At 38.4% G+C, this 20,175-nt stretch overlaps 1 protein-coding gene across 4 annotated transcripts; it reads right to left on the reverse strand.

Annotated features, from left to right (window-relative positions):
- Positions 1-2,553: 2,553 nt before the first annotated feature.
- On the reverse strand, positions 2,554-17,039 carry si:ch73-40i7.2 (FYN-binding protein 1). 4 transcript variants are annotated; one of them, XM_040127659.1, is made up of 16 exons: positions 16,234-17,039; positions 12,067-12,694; positions 11,069-11,180; positions 10,577-10,632; positions 10,324-10,361; positions 9,848-9,891; positions 8,775-8,907; positions 7,448-7,610; positions 6,371-6,521; positions 6,111-6,127; positions 5,706-5,766; positions 5,389-5,431; positions 4,941-5,103; positions 3,528-3,561; positions 3,254-3,291; positions 2,554-3,095 (listed from the first exon to the last, which is right to left on the reverse strand). In XM_040127659.1, exons 1-16 carry the CDS (start codon positions 16,234-16,236, stop codon positions 3,058-3,060), a joined length of 1,722 nt encoding a protein of 573 aa, XP_039983593.1. In that variant the 5' UTR covers positions 16,237-17,039; the 3' UTR covers positions 2,554-3,057. The 4 variants fall into 4 exon arrangements, with proteins under 4 accessions (XP_039983593.1, XP_039983592.1, XP_039983595.1 ...); XM_040127658.1 differs by having other exon boundaries at positions 11,069-11,183; XM_040127661.1 differs by lacking the exons at positions 2,554-3,095; positions 3,254-3,291; positions 3,528-3,561 and having other exon boundaries at positions 4,998-5,103; positions 5,389-5,426; positions 11,069-11,183.
- Positions 17,040-20,175: the final 3,136 nt, after the last annotated feature.

A 20,175-nucleotide genomic window follows, 5' to 3' on the forward strand; every position in this document is an offset into this window, starting at 1 on the left:
GGCTTCTTTGCTCCCATGTTTCCCTCGTAGGAAGTTGGGTATTGTGGTTGTGTAGAAAGTGATGTCTACATGTTTCTCAGTTAATCCTAAAATAGTTCAAGTCTTTCGAGGGCAATTTCTTACATAATAAAATCTGATTCGGACTTTTATTTTTTACATACATACTACATTACATACTAGTCTCATATAAATTTTTAACCCTGGCCCATTTAACCTGACTGTTGTGGCCTGGCTCACCACAATCTGACCCTTCCGTCATGGGATCTGGGCCAGTATTTATCAAACAACAAGATTAAACATGATATCAATTTCATTTTCAGTCACATATCTATATCACATATCTGCACGTGTCAGTCTGGCACTAAATACTCCTTATTATATGATTTCTCTGGCATACCTCGTCCACCAACACCATAATGTTTGGAGGCAAAATGCAATTTCAATTTCAGCTGATTTCTTAGTATTTCATCTTTATTTATATACGGTATTTATACATTATAAATATATTAGATTGTTTGTCAACATTTCCTGAAGATTTAAATATTTCACACAAATAAATTGAACATTAAAAAGAATGGTAATTCTATAGATTCTTTCGAACATTATACCATTGAATAAACTGTAAAGATTTTTTTAAAAGATTGTCCAATATGGCAGATTTGGGTTCAATCTATATCTCAGATTGGCTGTTCTTTGTCTGAGCATACAAGTGAGAGTTGCTCTTAAAAGTGTCTTTTACACTTTGCTGCAAGAAGAATCAAGATACTTGATAAATGTGTCACACTGCTCATACTCAGCCAATACATTTTAATTCTTAAATTAGTACTTTAGAGGATTAAGACCAATTCTTTGATGTCTCGATAAATACGGGCCCTTGTCTTATCCGCCATCTGACCCACTGACATTAGGAGAAAGCCTGGGTGCATGGTGGAGGAAGAGGAGTCACGTCTGGCTCCGATGTCCAGCGAAAGAAGCTAACCTCTTACCAGACACTCCCATTTTTGTGCACAAGCCCGGAAATAATGTTCCCAAAACAAAAAGGTTACTGTTCTTCAAATCTTGTGATCACAGTCATAGCCCCGATCTCCTTTGAAAGCTAACCCTTTAAATTTTACAACCAAAAATTCAGAATCAGTATAAGTGATACTTAACTATGCAAACATGGCAGAAATGTAGTTTGTTTGTTTTTTTTTGGGTTTTTTTTGCCTCACCTATTTTTGTGGCATAAAAAAAGGAATATAAGGCCTGTAGTGCCCTTATATATTCAGAAAACACTTTGGAGCCAAAGCCGCAAGCCTGAACCAACTCTGTGTCGACAGCTGTTGCAGTGATACGAGGATCCTAAAATGCTTTGCACAGATAAAAATCAGGATACTTAAGAGCTATCACACAACTTATAATATGTCAAGGTTGTGTGAAGCACTGCTACTAAGACAAAAAGCCTCCCATGGGTGGGATGGTGTATTTTAAAAGGACAAACTGATGCGCTGAAGGGACACACTTGAGGATAAATCTGATCCAACATGTATTAACTATACAGACATTTGCAGCCCTGAAGTGGATTGAAAGTCCATAGACGTCTGAACTCTGTCTGAACTTAATGAGGATGTGTGCTGCGGATTTACATGTGTTCATGAAGCACCTGTACATATTGTGTAATTATGGAGAAACCTAATAATGTAATCAGGTGTGAGTCAAGACATGTTCGGTCCTTTTCTGACTAATACAAATTTTGAATCTTGTTATGCTAATTATGCTTTCAACCAACTGATGTTTTCAGTTACATGGATTTATATTTTACTTTTAAAATTTACACTTTACGGTGTTGCATCATACAGAGAGGTGTTTTCTTATTCGGCCTACCCTCAATGATATAAATAGGGTGGACAATATAATAGAAACACCTGTTAGTGTAACGCATTACAGTTCAACAGCGCCGCAAGGGAATACACTGCAGCCTCCAAACCGACCATAAAGTTGAATCAACACTTCTCTGAAACACATTTCAACACAAACTGAACATTATAGCGTTCATGAAGGGAGCTGTTGTATTAGACTGCATATGTTTTAGCATGGTGTACCTAATAAACTGCTAAGTCATTGTAAAGTACCTTTGGTTGCTTGTGGAATCTCACCTTTTTCTTATTTCTAATGACTATCATTGGATTTGTTGTCAGTTAGTAATCTCACAGTTTCACAAGTTGCTTCCAGTTAAAACCTCAAAGGCCAACAGCGAGCTAAACACACCTCCAGTAAAGGCCGACCTTTACTGGAGGTGTGTTTATTTCTCTGCATAGCTGTGCACCCACACTCATAAAGTTTTCTCTCAAAAATTTTCCAAATTCGTATTAAAAATATAAAAATTCCTTGATGAACTGATTTCAGTTCTCAAGTTATCATTTTGGTAGTTCAAACCAGTCTCTCAGATAAAATTTCTTCTGCCTCTTTTCTATGTGGCTCAATCATCTGCAGTAGACGTCCTTAATCTTCCTTTGACTTTACTAAACATAACACTCTGGGGGTGAGCAGTTTTTCATTTTTATTAAAGAAAATAAAAACACACAAGAAAAATTGACTTCAATTCAAAGTGGGACACAATTACCAGAAACAAATATGTTATCTCATAGGTCATGCAATAAACAAAGCTACAGCAATAGTGTACTCATTTTCTGTACAAGCAGATTGACAAACAATGCAATGATGACAGGTCTCAGCACAGGCTATGGATGTGTGTATCCACATGGATCAGGTTTTGTGGCTTTATATAGTTATGTAGTTTTAATTAGTTTTAATTACAGACTAGTTTGTTTGTTTGAGAGCATGACAACTGCAATTTTGGATTCAAATAAAGCATTTGTATCAAAATGTATCTCTGTCATCACTTTATTTGCAGTTTTTGGAATCCAGTTTTGTAAAGTTATAGTTCATATAGTTTGCTTCTTTCTCGGTGTGTCTTACTGTGAGTGTGTGTGTGTGTGTGTGTGTGTGTGTGTGTGTGTGTGTGTGTGTGTGTGTGTGTGTGTGTGTGTCTGTGTGTGTTGTTTAGTTTGGCGTGTTTTAAAAATCAGTGTGTGGAGAGTCGTTGTCGTAGATGTCTGAAAAGAGGGACAAAAACAAACACATGAGAAAAAAATGTAAAACTACAAAATTAGAACAAAAATTGGCTTTCAAAATTTCAATTTACACTGGAAATTACATAATCACAGTTTGCATGGCATTTATTGTGGTACATGAGGATCTGAAGATAACTCACCGCTTGTGTAGTCAACATCGTCGTAAATGTCACCTTCCCTGCAAAGGAAGAGTGACGTTAAACTGACTGCAGAAAAGTTATTTCTATTGATATTTCTATGTAAAATCTAAACCATGCCTTTAACACATGAAGTCAAAACTGAGTATACACCTTTGTGTATACACCTACTGTAATTATGGATGGAAACAGAGTACATAGTGTTTATACACTATGTCTATATTTGTCAGCATTTTTTGATTATATTTTATTATCATGTATCTGAAGATTCACTTACAATGGAAGAAGAAGAGATCTGGACACATAACCGTCTGTGAGAGGTGAGACAAAACAGACTTTTATGTAAAACAGTCTCATTGATTTAGTAAAATATACCTGTTGCTGAATTTCTTACACAATCACGTGTCATATGTATTGATTTTCAAAAATTAGTTAATTATTATTATTTTATTATTTGTTGTAGTATTTATTGTACTATCATCCGACAAACACTAATGAATATCAAGTCTTCCAAGCCTTTTTTGGAAGCTCCAAAGGAACTTAAATCTGTGCTGCTTGTACGAATCAATATGGTGTATAACAAACGATTAGTGAGGCCATGATGAGGAGGTTTTCAGAGAACAAGTATCACAGAAAATCAATAGAAATGTCTGCAGAGGATAAATTCTCATTCCTTTGTTTATCCCCGGACCTCTAACATCACCAGCAGTTTTTCTCTGAGTCAGAAATTTAGAAATGTTGTATATTTCTCCTTACCCACTACATGGATTGACACAAAACTTTATACAGACATTCATTGTGCCGAGATAATGCATTCTATTGGCTTTTGTTACGCTTTGTCTTTTTTAGCACCACTATGAGGTTGGCATTTGTGTTTTCTATCGAAATATCTCAAGACCTAATGACCTAATAGGTTGAATTACTTTGCATTTAGAGTTAGGTTATACACATTCATGTCTCCCTCAGGATGCACTGTAATAACTTTGATCCACTGACTCATCATCTTGCACCACTTTGTACAACACTTTGGTTTATGATCAAATATCTGCAAAACTAATGACATACCCATCAGCCTCAGCTCACCTTTGTGTTTAGTGCTACTTACCAAATGCTAAAATGCTTAACTAAGATGGAGAAATGATAAACATTAGCATGTTAGCATTGTCTTTGTGAGCATGTTACCATACTGATGTTTTTAGCTCAAAGCCTTGCAGTGCCTAAGTACAACCTCACAGAGCTGCCAGCGTGTCTGTAGACTCTTGTTAATCACACAGCCATGACAATAAAGCCTCTTTAACTTTGTACTGTAACGGAGCAATGCGCTCTGAGTTTTTGAGGGGTTGATCTTTTTTCTTATGGACACCTGAACCAAAGAATGTGTAGTGTAATGTGATAGTATAAAAAAAAGAACTGAAACTCAAATTCAGACAAGGGATTATTCTTGAAAAAGGGAATATAGTTCATCTGAATGTGAGAGTTTTGCTCACTGACTCACTGACAGGATGTGGCTGCTTCTGGATGTCTTCCTGGTTATTCAAAAAAATTCACTGAGTATCAAGTAACCCTTATACCGTAAATCAACTCTTAACTCTTTTTCCTAAAGCCAGTCACTTTGACAAACTGTTCATGTACCACATGCTGTAGATTAAAATAACATGCAATTACAGAGGGATGCAAAGTGGTCACCTACATTTTCCAAACCTGTTGCGACACAGAGCTTTCTTGCTGCTGGTGAGTTGGATGATGTCCACGACTTCTCCCTGAGACACATGCAGATCCTTCCCTCCTGGCTTCTTTATAATGCTGTTAGGATCCACCATCATGGTGTGCAGCACCCTGAGTGGCCCTTCATACTGGAGAACAACAGTTACAGTGACCCATTGCTGGTATTTTAAAAGTTTTCGCAGTTCTCCCAGTGGAGGCTCATTAGCATGTTTATGTTATATGCATCATGTTATCATTTTGTGTTGTATGTGGGGTTCCACAAGGATCAATCCTGGGCCTAGCTCTTTCTGTATGTGGTTAATTTTGGATGAATAATTTAGAAATAAATTTCTTTTACTGCTATGCCGATAATACTCTGCTTTATCTACCAATTAAAGCAAACAATCTGGTATGAAAGTGTGAAAAAATTTTACCTTGAATTTTTTTCTTAGCTCCTTCTCCACTTTGGGATCTATTCTGAAAATGACAATGGTTCGATTTCAGAGTTCAATAATTAAATGTATAGAACAATCAAGTAGCATAAAAAAGTATTATTTAACATGTTTTCTCATATTTTTTTCCACACAGGAACTATTAAAATAAATTAGAGGTTAACAAATTCTGTTCCTCTATTTGAACATCACTTTACCTTTACCGTCACTTATCAGATCTTTACATGACACTGATACTGCAGTTACACTCAACCAGTCATTTCCTGCTTCCTTTCGGAGAGTTAGATGTGGACTGATACCTGATTTCTGGTGGTGGTGGCGGGAAATCTTCAGTTATTGGTTGAACGTCATCATAGTCATCTGAGCACAAAAAAAAGTACTGAAATCTGAAACTAAATTTATCTTGTCTTTTAAATAAATAATAATCATTAACATTAGCTGCTGAAACAATTGAATAATAACAGTTCAAAAATGAAATAAAGTAAACTTTGAACATGACCCACACTACAAGCTAGCCAAGTAGCTAATTTCATGGAAATATCCAGCAAAGGTTTGGGATAAAGTTTTTCATCTTTCAAATATTGTATTTAGCAAACAGTCTGTTTCTGTTCAGCAGTGATGAAGTTAAATAAAAACTCTGGGATTTTCCCCGAGATTAATCCAAATTAGCCAGTGATGTTTATGCGTGCTTTGTTGTTACTTACCGTCATCTTGAAACAGGCTGCAGATTAGAGGGAAAACAAAGTAGATGTTTGTTGGAACAGATGTAGGTGAAACAGAATAAGCAATGCAACCAGACAATTATGCATGTTTACAGGTGGAGTTACAGAATTTCAAATTACTGATACGCTGAACATAACTTTAATACTTTTGGAAAAAGTTGGCTGAAGAGTGTTAAGAGGTTTTTCTCTCAATATAATGAGAGAGAGTTTCCATACAGCATGATGAACATGATCTACTGTACCTGTCTCTGTTACTGGAATCCATGTTTAACAGCTGTGGGGGGTCTGGAGGTGGTGGAGGTAACAGTGATGTGTCCATTTTTTTGGACTGGAGCACTTTGCGCTTCACAGCTTCATAGTCAATGTCCACACATGTGTTGCTGATGTATCCATCTGCAACGTTACACAATGACAAGATGAGGTACTTGCCTTCATTATGGCACTTCAGTGCGAGAGTCAGCAGAGACCCATGTAATGCAAAGAATGATGATTATCGTATTATCGCTGGGTGTCTCTTTATAATACCACATAAAACAGTTCTCATGTTTAGATATCTTGGCTCACAATTCCTCTCTCTAAATGAAGGGTAAGTTAAATGTTCATTCAATACTTCATATTATCTTACTCAAGATTATTATCATTAATATTGTTGTTTGTTCTTCATTTGATGTTGGATTTCAATCTAGAGAATCACAATTTGAGTCCATGACATGAACAAGAAGTTGAATTTTTGTCATGTGAATTGAATACATCGGTAAATATAAAGAATGTTAATATAATGCGGTGACAGTTATTGTATTATTAATTTGGTACATATTGTACTGTGCTACTAATGGACTGGTAGAACAGTCATACGGCAAAGGAAGTACACTTGTTTCATCTACAACAACAAAAAGTTCTCTACATTGAATTAAAAGTAAACAGACTGGCAGATTGTGATGTGGTTTAGAGTCTTATTTAAAAGTGGCAATCAATCTCAAATCCTTTGTAGTTAAATTGTTATTATTGGATAATGTGCAAAATATATACATTACAGTATACAGAACATAGTATACATATATACACTATACATTTAAATCATTGGCACGTGAAGCACTTGTTTCTTAGTTCGAGTTGACAGTTTTATCAGCCTATGTCAAAAGTTTAAAAACTGTTTTACCATATTGAATTTCAGGTTCCACTTCTGTTTTTTTTTTTATTTTTTTCACGTAGGGACGCTAGAAGTGCTGCTTCATGGCTACCTCAGATGCCTACCTTTGTGGCTCAGATAGGAAGAGTTTCGGCACAATAGATTCAGAGGAAATTAAAGCAAGACTCACAGTTTCCGTTCAGAGAACGAGCCAACCATTTGCCTCCTGGGTTATTCTTCACTCGAATGATGTCCACACTCTCGCCTTGTTGTACACTGAGGTCCAGTTTTCCTCCTCCGTGCCAATCGTGTCGGACTTTTGCGGTTTGAATAACCTCCACCTCCCCTTGCAACTACATAAGTTGACAAATAACAGAAAACAATCCGATTTGAACGGGGATGGAGTGGGCAGATCCAAAGAATTTCATTGTTTCAGGTAACATATAAGCTAAGTCGCAAATTTGAATTTCAAAGAAGAACTTTGGTTTAAACCTGCAGTGAGGATCTTTTGTTTCATCCTTCCGACAGTGAGAGTATTTACACAAACACTGTTGAATAGAGAGAAATTTCCACAGTTCCAAAAAAATAATTCATTATTTAGGTAGCGTCAATATAATAGCTACATAGACTACTCCGAATATTTTACAAATGCCAACCTGTACCAGAGCAGTAAGGAGACGCCCGTGTCTGCCCACAGTCCCTTCTCTTCTTTCAGCGCTCTCCAACAAGGAAAAGCCACAATATGGGTAATCCGTGTTTGTCCTTGCCATCGATCGCTTTCTTTTTTAGACTGTAATCCTCCCTCTGAGCGCCAAGTTTCTTTTTTATCTGGATCATCAGAAACTTATCTTGGACATTTTGCAAGTTTTTTTCTGCTATACTCCTAGTAGCTGTAGCCTAATCCATCTCCGTCGCTATGGCTGCTCCCTTTCTTCAGCTCTGGCAAACTTGCCGGTTCGACGTAAAACGCATCGCTGCCGGGTGCGCAAGTGGTAATGTCGCCACAGACACCAGATTTAAAACTCTGGTATTACTGCGAAATACAGAGAGATTTATCTGGCACTAATAGGCTGATTAAGCGTGTGAACTTGTTTGGCAAGGGCTTGAATATGACGGACATTCAACCATATACAGAAGACTCCATATACACTCCAGCTTTTAACCACAAATAAAAATGTATATTTCAACATGTATTTTTTATTGATTCATGGTCATAACATTCATGAAGCTGGAAGACCAACACGTTACCTAACCTACTGTAGCTAACCTTGGTAACTAAAGGTAGTATGACTAGATCATGTCTTTTCTGGTCAGTGCAATATTCTGACTTTGCGCTGTTAACTAGTAAACTAATAAACCTAAAATTTGCAAGTAGCATTTCTGTTTTGTAAAGTCGTGCATTTTCCTAAACTGTCATCAATGCCAACTAAAAACTAAAAGTGATGCTATCTGATCTGCTGTTGAAGGAGCTGGACCTTAGGATGTTTCATGGTTGACAAATGTTGTTGGTTCCTCACCTGAAAGTTCCTCCTCAACTCGTTCGCTTTTTTCTGTCGCGCCATCTGCTCTTTCTTCTCCTGTTCCTGTCGCTTATTTGCTTCTTTCTTGTTTATCTTCTCAGCATTTAGCTGGTTCACCTCATCCTGGTCCCTAAAAAGGAGCAATTAAAATGAAAAACGACTCGTCACCTTTTAAGACAGTTCTCCAAATGACAACATAAACCTACTACATGACTAACAACAAACCAAAACGTCACAACGTTTTTGTTTTCTCATAGTTTCCTATTAAAGCACAATTACTTAAAATCTCTGGAAAAAGGTGTATCTGTAATCACACATAATAATTTGACAGGTATTATGCTCATTCATTTTATTTACAGTAAAAACTGTCACTGTTACATGGAAGACAACAATTAAGATGTTTTTTAAAATCTATTCATTCCCCACTTAGCAATTCAAACTAAATAGCTTCACCAACTTCAATATTTACTGCAGTTCACTGTTTCAGTTTGTTCCAATTTGCCCGCAGTTTAACAGTCTAACTGTTCTTTGTCACAGTATCCTGCTTTGACAGGAAACATGTGTTGAATCACAGAAACAACTTAAAATTCAAGAAAAAACTGCATTTCACACTTAATGAAGCTTCAAGCAACCACGCAGACACTAAACCCTACTAAAATGCTGCTGACTTTAAAACTAAAGGAGCAGATATCGAGGCTTCTCCTTGATCTACCGTGGCTTCGATTGTACCTCACGTGTACGTTGCTACAGAAAAAAGCGTCTGCCACATGAGTAAATACGAAGGAATAAATTTATATATCATGTCAGTCAAGTGCTCCATCTCGCATGCAAACAAAGCTATGACTGAGAAAACTCTTGGGCTCATTACCCTGGTAGCGGCTGTCACAACAGCAGCTGCTGCAGTGGTGGTAGCAGTAGATGCAAAAATAACACCAGCAGTAACAGAAATAATAGAAACAGTGTACTCCTTTGTATTTATGCAGCTATAGTCACTTCCTACTTTTGGCCTCTGGAGCGTTTTTAATAGCGCAATTAATAGGAAATGGGAAAGGCAGAAAGTTTATACTTACCCATCAATAAACTCATATACATCATCATCATCATCATCATTGTCCTGCAAGAGAAACATTTATTTGAAGACAAAAGAAAATATTTACATACAGGGATTATTACATTGAAGGAGAACGCCGCCCATTGTGAGATTTTACTTGTTATTTCTCAGTCACAGAACCAATTGCGTTTTCCTCATTGTCGTCTATGAATATGTACATTACACTTTCCTAAAGCTTAAATCAAAGAAAATAGTTGAAAGTAAGTAGTCAATGTTAAGTTAAATGTCATTTGTCTCACCACTATGAATAAATACTTTAGGATTACAAACCAGAGTAAACTGGAAATCAAACTTCATTCTAACGTCAGGCTATAGTTTTAGGGGAAGAGCTCAACATATTCTCATAAGAGGAGCCACATTGTTTTGAAGTCTTAAAATGGGTGGCAATGTCACTCTACAGTGAGTTAAATTTCAGTTTCAGTTTTCTGTACCCACCCTGTCCATACACTGTGAACTGTTTTCACTCCAGGACCCTGTGAAGTCACATGATAAAAAAAAAAAAAAAAAAGGAAGACATGTCTTTGAAAAAGTGGCACAATCGCTCACAAAATGCTTCATAATCATAATAATACAAGTAAATTATAAATCATAAATCTTTGCTTAATTACTAAGAATGTTTCAGAAGAAGAGCTATAAGAGCAAAAGAAGCTGCAGTGATTCACCAATGAAAAATGATTGTATTTTTTACCATTCTTCTCGAAACTTGCGATGTCATCATAAGTGTCCTGGTTATCATCGATGTCTCTGCAATCAATAAGCAAAAAAAAACAAAAACAAAACGTTTGCCTGTTGCCCACTATTTTTCAACTACTAATTGTTTTCTGGTGAAACGTTTCATGGTATCGGCAATGACCATCTTAAATGTTCAACCCTGTCTCCTAAAATGTTGATAAAACCTGGAAAGCATAACATTTGCAAAGTAGTTGTATACAAACTTCATTTTTAGGAGATAATGTTGCAGTGGTCACACCAGAGAGACAAGGCAAGAAAGACAAACAAAAAAACAGACAATAAAACATCATTCGTGGAAATGAGAATCTGATTGTATTGTGGCTTTCTCTGTGATTTTTTTTTAAATATCATTGATTGTATATTTAAAGATATTATATAAATTATATGAAATTAAAAACAAAGACTGTATTTAATAACAGCAGCATGTTGTGAACTGGTGAATACTCACACAGAGGCGATCTGGCGCGGCAGCCTGCGTGGTTTGTTGGATCGCTGGGGCGGTTTCGGAGGACTGATTACTCCGGTTACAGACATTTTTCTGCCCACTGAACCTGGGGAACCTGCTGAATGGAATCAGAGAGAACGTCTTTATGTATATGAAGAATTTTTTTATCAATAAGACAGACAACCAGCAATGAAAGCAGTGAAAGCTAGTCAGAAGCAGTCAACGACAAGGCAGAAGGAAAGACACATGTGCTGAAATGTTACCAGTTTCCCTTAAATACTGCTGATAATTAGCACAATTCCAGACAAAGACGAAGCAAACTGCAGTTTGTCAGTGTTATGACTTGTCCTAAAGAACGCTTTATACACAACACTGATAACAAGATTTTTTTTTTTTTTAAATGAATCCTAATGTTATCATTCTTTTTATTATCAACCCCTGTGCTTTTCGTACTGTGACATGTGAAAACTAGAATGTCGCTCAACACAGCGCAGACCTCCGTCAAGGCCAGTGTCAAACAACGTACACCAGACTCTGGAGAAAAAAAAATTCAAATTCATAGTAAATGATCTGGATCTGCCCCAAAATGTAATGGGTCCTTCCCTGGCCCAAGTGTCATGCAAAGTGGCTCAGTACTTTTTACGAAATCCTGCTGACAAATAAACCAACAAACCAGCAAACAAACGGACAACAACATAACCCCCTTGGTGGAGTTAATGATCCCAGGGGAGAAAACCAACTAGTTTGTGCTGGTGTTATATCGACTAATCGTATAATTACACCCGCCACTGTCATGATTTTACGAGTCAAAACATTTTTTAAAAAGAAAGAACCATGAGTGCCTGCTTTTCATCTGCAAGGAGAGAAAAGAACCATCCCTTTACAAACATTTATCCAGAGAGCTATAGGCAATGAATTTCTAGATTGTCTCCATTTACAATTTGAGTAAGACATACAGTTATTAAAAATCTGTGAGCGAATAATAAGCCGGAGAGACTCACCATCACTTTTCCTCGGAGCAGGAAGTGCATGTCCTCGGTTGAACCTAATAAAGGGCTCGAGGTTGACATATGGAGGACGTTTTGGTTTCAAGGGCAGGGGTCCTTCAGGGGACAGGGGCTTCCTCAGGGGGGTCACTTCCCCTGCGCTCCTCTGTCTGCACTGCTGTCGAAGCGGTAGAGGGGTAGTGGGAAGGAGGGGAGCTGGTGCAGGGGCCTGAGCTGGAGCCAGAGCCGGGGCTGGTTTGGTGCCCGGGGGCCTCTGGTGCCTCAACATCACGTTCTGTAGCATCTCCCCCGTCTGCTTCACCATGCTGGTGTCTACCGGCTGGATGGGTGCTCTGACTCCAGAACTGGGAGGCTGTCGAGGGAAGGAGGGAGGTCTGGAAGATATAGAGGCAGCCATCGGCTCTGCCCTTGGGAACCTCACCGGGCCCGGGACAGTCAAAGGAAGAGGAACAGTGGGAGAAAGTCTGTGGTGTGCAGGATTGTTCTCTGTCACAGGCAGGATCGCTCTCCCAAACCCAGGCCGTGGAGATTTCGGGGAGCCACTGTCTCGGCTGCTGGTGTCTGATGTGCTGGCTTTGCTGTTGAACCGGGCCCTCAGAGCCTTGACGTCAACATTCTCCCCCTGAAAACAATGGAGGAGCACAAACTCAAACCTGCATCTGCTCTGGTTCTGAAGCAGGAAGTTAGCAGCACAGCACACAGAAAGGCATGTCCCCCACACTCACAAACACACACCGCTTGTCGAAAGCTATCTTTACAAAGTGAGAAACACAGTTTCCTGATTGTTTTGATCTTCACAGAGCTGCCACCAGCTCCCTGCAGCACAGACAAAAGGCACTGAAGTAAACCAGTAGTAATTCCAGACCAGTAACACTTTAACTGCATTTATAAGATTCATATAAACCTTGGATAAATTGTTTATAACACACTATAATGTAGTTGTTAGAAGATGTCTGTGTTTGTTAATGTACCTGTAAACAACTCATCCTGTGGGCACCCAGAAGTTGAAGCTGGTATTTTAAACAGATAATGAACGACAATATAGTAAAACACAGTTTTAACAGTTTTTAGTCTTTATAGGAGAAGTTGTCATATATGTAAATTCTGTATATTAATAACCCCTTAAAAATACCCTCTTATCTGAATACAACTACATTATAGTGTGTTATGAACCCTGTAAATAGTGGTTATAAATGACTTTACAAAGTCACTTTAATGAAGAGAATGCATTAATTAAAATCCCTTTGCAGATATTTTCACCTGTTCGAAAAGAATAAGCTGGCGAGGTTCAATTATTACTTCCTCAAAACTGTTACATAATGCCATATGATGTTGTACAGCCTGAAATGCTGTAGCGGGGGGAACTAAAAAAAACAAAACAACAAAACAAAAAACAGAAAAAAACACAAAGAAATAGAACGATAGAAAAATAAAAGTATATCCAAAAATACTACAGCCCTGACAGAAACCCTGCCAAAGATAATATTTATTTTCCATTGACACTGTCAGAGAGATATCAATTTAACCATATGTTTAATTTTGAGGTTGTAGTTTGCAGGGTTGAGGAACTGGACCACATTATATCGGAAGATGTGTCTTATCTTTCGCCCACCCCCTTTACAAACTCACCACTAACTTTGTCGCCAATAAACACGTGGCCGAATTAACACCTCTGACCGTGTCAGCAAAAACTGTACCTTGTAATCCTCCAAAATGTAGAATTTCAAATCGGTCGCATTGGATTGCATTTAATGGTGCAGGTGTGCCTGATGGAGACGCCAGAGAGAGTAAATGTATTCTCCTCGGAGTGTTTTTGAAAACATACTTAGGCTGGATGAAAGACAAAAAAAGACAGAAGATTTCAGCTCTTACAGCTTCACTGGCTTCCAGTGGAGAAAAGGGCACTTCATATTCAATTCATATTCAATTAAATGCAGTTTGTAGGATTTTAAATGGAGGTGTTCCTTGTTATTTTTGAGTTTCTTTGAGAAGGTGGGCGAACTCCATAGCCATAATACCACTGCAGGTCAGGATTACTTTCTGTATTCTGGTGTTATGGAGAGGAACAAGCTAAAACTCAGACTCCCGAAGGCTAAACAATGGCTCCTAAATATCATTCCTTAATAGAATGTGGAGATACTAATATGTTATATTAAAACTATCTTTTAATCCAGTGATATTTACATCTCGAACTATGTCAAACAACCAGTTTTTTGTTTTTTGATGTTGCTTCCCTTTAAAGTGTCTTTGTCACTTTGACTTTGTGTGGTTTTGAAAAGATTTTATCGAAAGTTGTTTGTTTATATGACTTCTTATGTGTCTTCAAAGACTTCTTTAATATCTTAATTTTGGACTTGATGTGTTTGGCGGACTGTGGGAAACACCAAGGACGACGATGGTAATAAATACAGAATTGAATAGTTCTATTCCTGACAAAGTCTGATATGTTGTACTATATTTGCAGATGTATTGGAGCATTTTCACTAAAAGTAAACCTCAAAAATTTTCGGACGCTGTTTTATTTGGGGTTGGAATTTCATCATTCTCACATTGACAAATGGACCAAACCAAAAGAAGACAGAGAGTTTGAAATAATGGGTCAGAGCAGCCACAGCAGGCAGAAATAATCTCATCGGTTTAGCTGAAATTCAGCAGGTGGGGGCATAAAACAGTTTTTAAAACCAGAGCACTGTCTGTGTAATTGCCAAATGTGATCAGCAATCGCAGACTCATAGTGAAAATAAGATTTGGAGAGTGTGGTGAAACAAGATGAATGAATATCTCTATATCTCTTTGTTATGCCAACAAAAAGAAACACATAACGAGAAAAAAGGGAATCGACCCGTGTTTTGTCTGAACACCTGAAGTTCTAAGCTTTACAAAGCCAGACAGAGGAGTGTGAAGAAGTACAGGATGTGCTCGCAACCACACACCTCTGCACCTCAGCCTGCAGCCGTTGCCATAGAAACGCCCTCCGCTGTCACTCCTGCACCATGAGCTGCAAGCTCCGCTCGCTCGCTCGCTCGCTCTATCTCAACACGAGGGAAAAAAAGGAAACAGACAGAAGCCTTTTCCCCATACCACTTTCAGTCAGCGAGCGCATGCAGAAGAAAAACAGTGTGTGTGCGTGCTGGCGCGTGTGTGTCTTCCCTTCTTCGGCACACATTAATGCAGGTGTTTTTAAAGTGGTCTCGCCACGGACTGTAGCTGTGCAAGTGCTGCAGAGAAAACCTGACAACACCACTGTATTTACAACAGAGTGACAAAATAAAGACTGACAAATAAAATATGACGTAATCGCCGTCATAACTCAAAGGGTATTTGTTCATTTTAAATGTGTTCTGGTGGGTGAAGGCCAGCACTGTCTGAAATATTGTTTAACTCTGTTGATCTCTATCAAGACTAAACCAATAATCAGTAAAACTAATTTGCACTAATCTGGTTTCAGTGGAGCTTTAGAGTCATGAAGCTGTAAAGTTCTTTATACAACCTAATATAAAACCCTGAAGGTAAAGAATCGTTTGCAATTGAAAGACTAAATATCAACCATCACTGAGCTTTTTCTACATACAAAGGTTTTAAGGCAATTAAAATGCAAGCAGAAGTGAAGCGGCACTTAGTGCAAACTGTGAATAATTAACCGGTGAAAGCTGGGCAATAAAGCTTTCTTTCATCAGCAGCGGCATGAACCTTTTTTTTTCATTTCAAAACCCAACTTCCCCCTTTTATTGCAAAAAATGATGTAAGTACAATGGAGACCAACTGTAACTGAGCATATGAACATTTTACTGTATTTCTCAGAGGGTTAGGAAGTGCTGTTTCAAAACATCAGGTCATGTATTTGCAGGATTGTAAACCAGGTTAAAATTTTTAAAGGTAATTCAATGAGTATTTAGTTACACGACAGAAGAAAACTGAGGTTTAACTCAGAGTGAAACAATAAAATATGTACATGGTCTTTCTAAAATTTTCAGGTTATTCTTAGACATCTTGATGGCCAGGAGGAAATGGCCAGAATTAGTAATAAAGCACATGAGCAGAGGTGTGATAAGTACAGTAGGGGAAATGTTAATAACTTCATTAATCGACATATTTAAAAAAAAACAACAACCCAAAAGACCCAATTTTTTTTAAATAACATTGTAAATAAGAATTTCTTACCATATTTGCCTTTAGTGGTGATTCAGTGGTGGGTAAAATGCTCCATGTCCAGCAGTGTCTCAGTATTCAGCCTGACGCTATTGTACAGCTACATGACCTGTGTCAGTGAACTTACTGCAAATGAGGAAATGCACAGTAATTCAGCGTTGGCAAAGGGGGGACTGAAAGCGCCACATTGCCTGATTTCTTCCCGAAAGGTCAGGGCTTTCATTATGTGTTTGAAATTTTTCAGAATATGTTTTTGGCCCCAAAAAGGAAACATTTGAAGGAAGGTAAAGTAAATTTGTTTCACCAGCAAAGTTTGCATTTATTGATTTTCTCTCACGTTTATGTTTTATCAGCTGTGTGTGTGTGTGTGAGTGCAAAAAGAACGGGAAAGCACAAAAAGAAAGCAAAGAAAAATGAGATTATTTCAGCCAGAAAAACACAAGACAAAGTGAAGCTGTGTAGGTGACGAAAAATAAAATGAAGTGGAAGTGAGATGAAGTGAGATAAAACGGGCTTCCATGTACGTTCTGCCTGTGCAGATCAAATCAAGGCCATTTTTTAAATATAACCCAATATCAAGAATCAAACATTTTGCGTCGGGGTCCTTAGACCCTTGTTCTGGAGAAGGGAAAGCTCCCCAAAAAACGGACAGTACAGTATATGAGCAAAACTGAAGTAAACATTTTTGTATGTAAAACAGCAGTTAATTTGATACAGATAAATCTATGTAACATGTGGAGACAAAATAAAAACAGGAAAAGTCATTTTCATGTATCAGCTAAAACTAAAAAAAAAGGGCATGCTTCAGGAAAAATGAAATATGATTAGTATAAACTTTTTCTCAGTTTTCAACTTCAACCATCAGTTCATTTTATGAGAAACAGCAGCAGTAAAACGTTTCCTGCCCAGATCAATGCAGCTGTTTACTGCATATTTTGTTTGTTTGCGATAACATAATTAATACTAGCTCCAAGATCTTAGCTCTGCCTCACTGTAGTACTACTACTAACAATAATACTCAATTAGAAATGAAAAAACACCTGGATCATAAGCCTTCAGTTATACTGTCCCTGTCCCTAAAAGGTAATCCACACCTTCCAGCCAGGGCCCAAAATCAGAGGCCACAAATGGAATTACAAACGTGTCAATAAGAGAAAACATAGCAGTTGAATATATTTGGACTCGTGAAAATAAAATAAGACTGTATAAATCCAGAAAATCACATCTGTGTGAAAACAAAAGGTCACATCAAAAGCCATCAAGCCGTGTTCATTTTTTTCACTAATAAGTTTCCCATTTTAACCAATTCATTACCAGAGCTATGGTTTTGGTGTGCAGTTCAGTTACACGTGTTGATTGTGTGTAACTGAGTATATGACAGCAAATAGCTGGTGATCCAGTTTACCATCTATATATTGTATCTGGGTGGGGACAGGGTGTTTGGTTTTAATCTGCTGCAGATGGAAATATTTTTATTTGTTGGTGGATAAGGTCGCGAATGAAGTGTTGGTGTGGAGTTCATCACAGAAGGAGATTATGGTCAAGGCAGGCGGGCGCCGACCGCAGTGCCCCTGTTCCTTCAGTCGGGGCGCGGACGGAGTCTAAAGGGGTGGGGAATCCGTATACAGTGGTGGGTGAAGTGGGTGTATTTCCTCCCCACACGACGCCCGGCTGAGAGCTCGCCAAGGCGTGAGCCTCAATCGGGCCGCCGGCAGGGGGCGCTGGGACGCCGGCTGGTGCCCACGCTGGCACGCTGCCGGGCGTGGTCGGACAGGGGGCCACAGCGGGGCCTGCCCACTGGTTTCCCGGAATCCCAGTCTGGCCCCAGGGCGTGGCAGTGGGAGAGTATGCGGGAGAGGAGTACAGAGAGCCCCCTGGTGTGGGGAACATGGAGAGGATCTGAGAGGTGGAGAGCGTTGGCACTGGAGACTCTGAGGAAAGTAGAAGATTAAGTAGAGTGAGTCTTTAAAACTTAAATCGGCTCTGGTTGTACATATTAATGTCTGGTCACACTCCAACCAAATATTATCCTCCCATGTACACTATACATTATATTAGTGTAAATAGTGGAGAAAAATTGGATACATTAGTGGGTAAATTTACACACTTTTCTAGCAACGTTCACGTATCTCAACCGTAGTAGAGTTCATCGAAAGCTATGTTTAGTCAAGCTGAACCACTCAATCAAGTTTAGAGAACGATCACAGTTCTGGTTAAATAATAACATCTGCCTGTGGATGGAGGCAGTATGTGAACCGAGGCCTCTGGTGTTGAAGACCAACACGATCCTTCTACCACTCAAACCCCTTAACATTTTCGGAGAAACGCCACAGCAAAACCCTTTAAGTCTAACAAACTTTCCCAGTTTGACAGAATCTGAAAGATCCTTCGTTAAGTTTCTTCCAACTTGAAACCACAAGAGACAATCAACATGCTACACCTTCATAATAATAGAGGTATTTCATCTTTCGAAAGGCTCTGAGTGAGTGAATATATTTACAGGGCCGATTGACGAGCTAGCTATCTAGACTCCTTATTGCCTTCTCCCCCTTTTTCCTCTCTCTCTCTTTATCCCTGTGCTTCTGGCTGTTGGAACTGAGCATGAGTTGAGTGAGGCAGTGAAAATGTGTGAGATTATTTATTCCATTTAATATATGATATTGAAATGTAACTGAAATGAGGCTCTTTATAAACACCACCATGGGGATTATAGTATCGTGACGCACGTATGTATTAAACAGGACATGGGGTTATATAGAGTGATCATGGGAAAATACTGTGTACATTTAGGGAAAATGGTCTTTTTTCTATATATAACTGGTTCAAGGTCAGAGGTCAGTGGAAGACCAGCTGCACGACAGCTGTTGCGAAATCCATGTATGGCTTGTATATACATCACATTATCTATTTTGCTGCCGGATCTTTTTTGACTTTATCTCAGTAAGTATTATTATGTATATTACAGTCTTGTATATTAAGCATATTGTCGACTTTTCAGTGCCTATTAATTATGTATAATTGTAATGAAACATGGGGATAAAAGGTTTTATTGAAATACCATGTGTGTGGACCAGATGTTGAGTTTATATATTTGATTTTCTGTAAAGATATGAAAGACGTTTTGGTGTGCAGGCTCCACAGCACTTCAACCATCTTATTTAGATTTAATCACAGCCTCAGTATCCCCGTATGATGTGTGTTAACACACTGTAGAGGTGTTGATGCTCTGGTTGTATAAACACGACTGAGGTGTCAACAACGAGTCCCCTTGAAATCTAGAGTAAGGTAGTGGTGAACCTTTTATTGTCTGATGATATTTACCTGTAAGAGCTAGATCTCTGTATGAATCAACCTTTGATGTGATGGCAAAAGAACTGGAGCTGTATTAACAATTTATTTTGTGCCTTTATATGTCATGTTTACATGTCCACGACCCCATAATGCCTACAAACAAAACAAAACAAAACAAAGCACACTTGTATGTATCGCAATATTTCCTGTGAAGAAAAAAATAGTGAAATATAGGGCATGCATTTGTCGACTAAAGAATAGTTTATCACAAAAAAAGCCTCCGAAAGACTAATGGTTTAATTTAGTGTGTGATGTGCTTTGTTGGCTTTGTGAAAATATACTGCTGAGACTTTGTGTTTTAACTATGTAAAGAAAAAATATACAGTAAATATGCTATGAATGTTAAATATTAAGCAAAATGAGCTGTGACCTGCCCTCAAGTACTGTAGCTTTAAAATGCGTCAGGAAGTTCTTTCCGCCAAATGAGTTTTTTTTTTGTTACAGGAAAACCTGCCTAACGTAGCTCGGGGCGAAAAACCTCCCAAACATGTCAGTACTTTGCCCCATGCTACCACTCACCCAGGGGACTGGCACATGAGCTCTGGGTGGGTGACAGTGGCTCCTGCAACTGGATGGAAAAAACTTCCATCAGCTCATTACTGG

This window comes from Xiphias gladius, chromosome 6, assembly GCF_016859285.1.
Source record: "Xiphias gladius isolate SHS-SW01 ecotype Sanya breed wild chromosome 6, ASM1685928v1, whole genome shotgun sequence".
Classification (NCBI taxonomy): domain Eukaryota; kingdom Metazoa; phylum Chordata; class Actinopteri; order Istiophoriformes; family Xiphiidae; genus Xiphias; species Xiphias gladius.

Bases quoted from the DNA above. Each gene is read 5' to 3' on its own strand.
- si:ch73-40i7.2 (XM_040127658.1), bottom strand. The intron at 10,633-11,068 runs GTGAGTATTCAC...TATTGATTGCAG, and splicing joins CCGCGCCAGATCGCCTCTGT to AGACATCGATGATAACCAGG. The intron at 3,292-3,527 runs GTAAGTGAATCT...CTTCCTTTGCAG, and splicing joins AGATCTCTTCTTCTTCCATT to GGAAGGTGACATTTACGACG.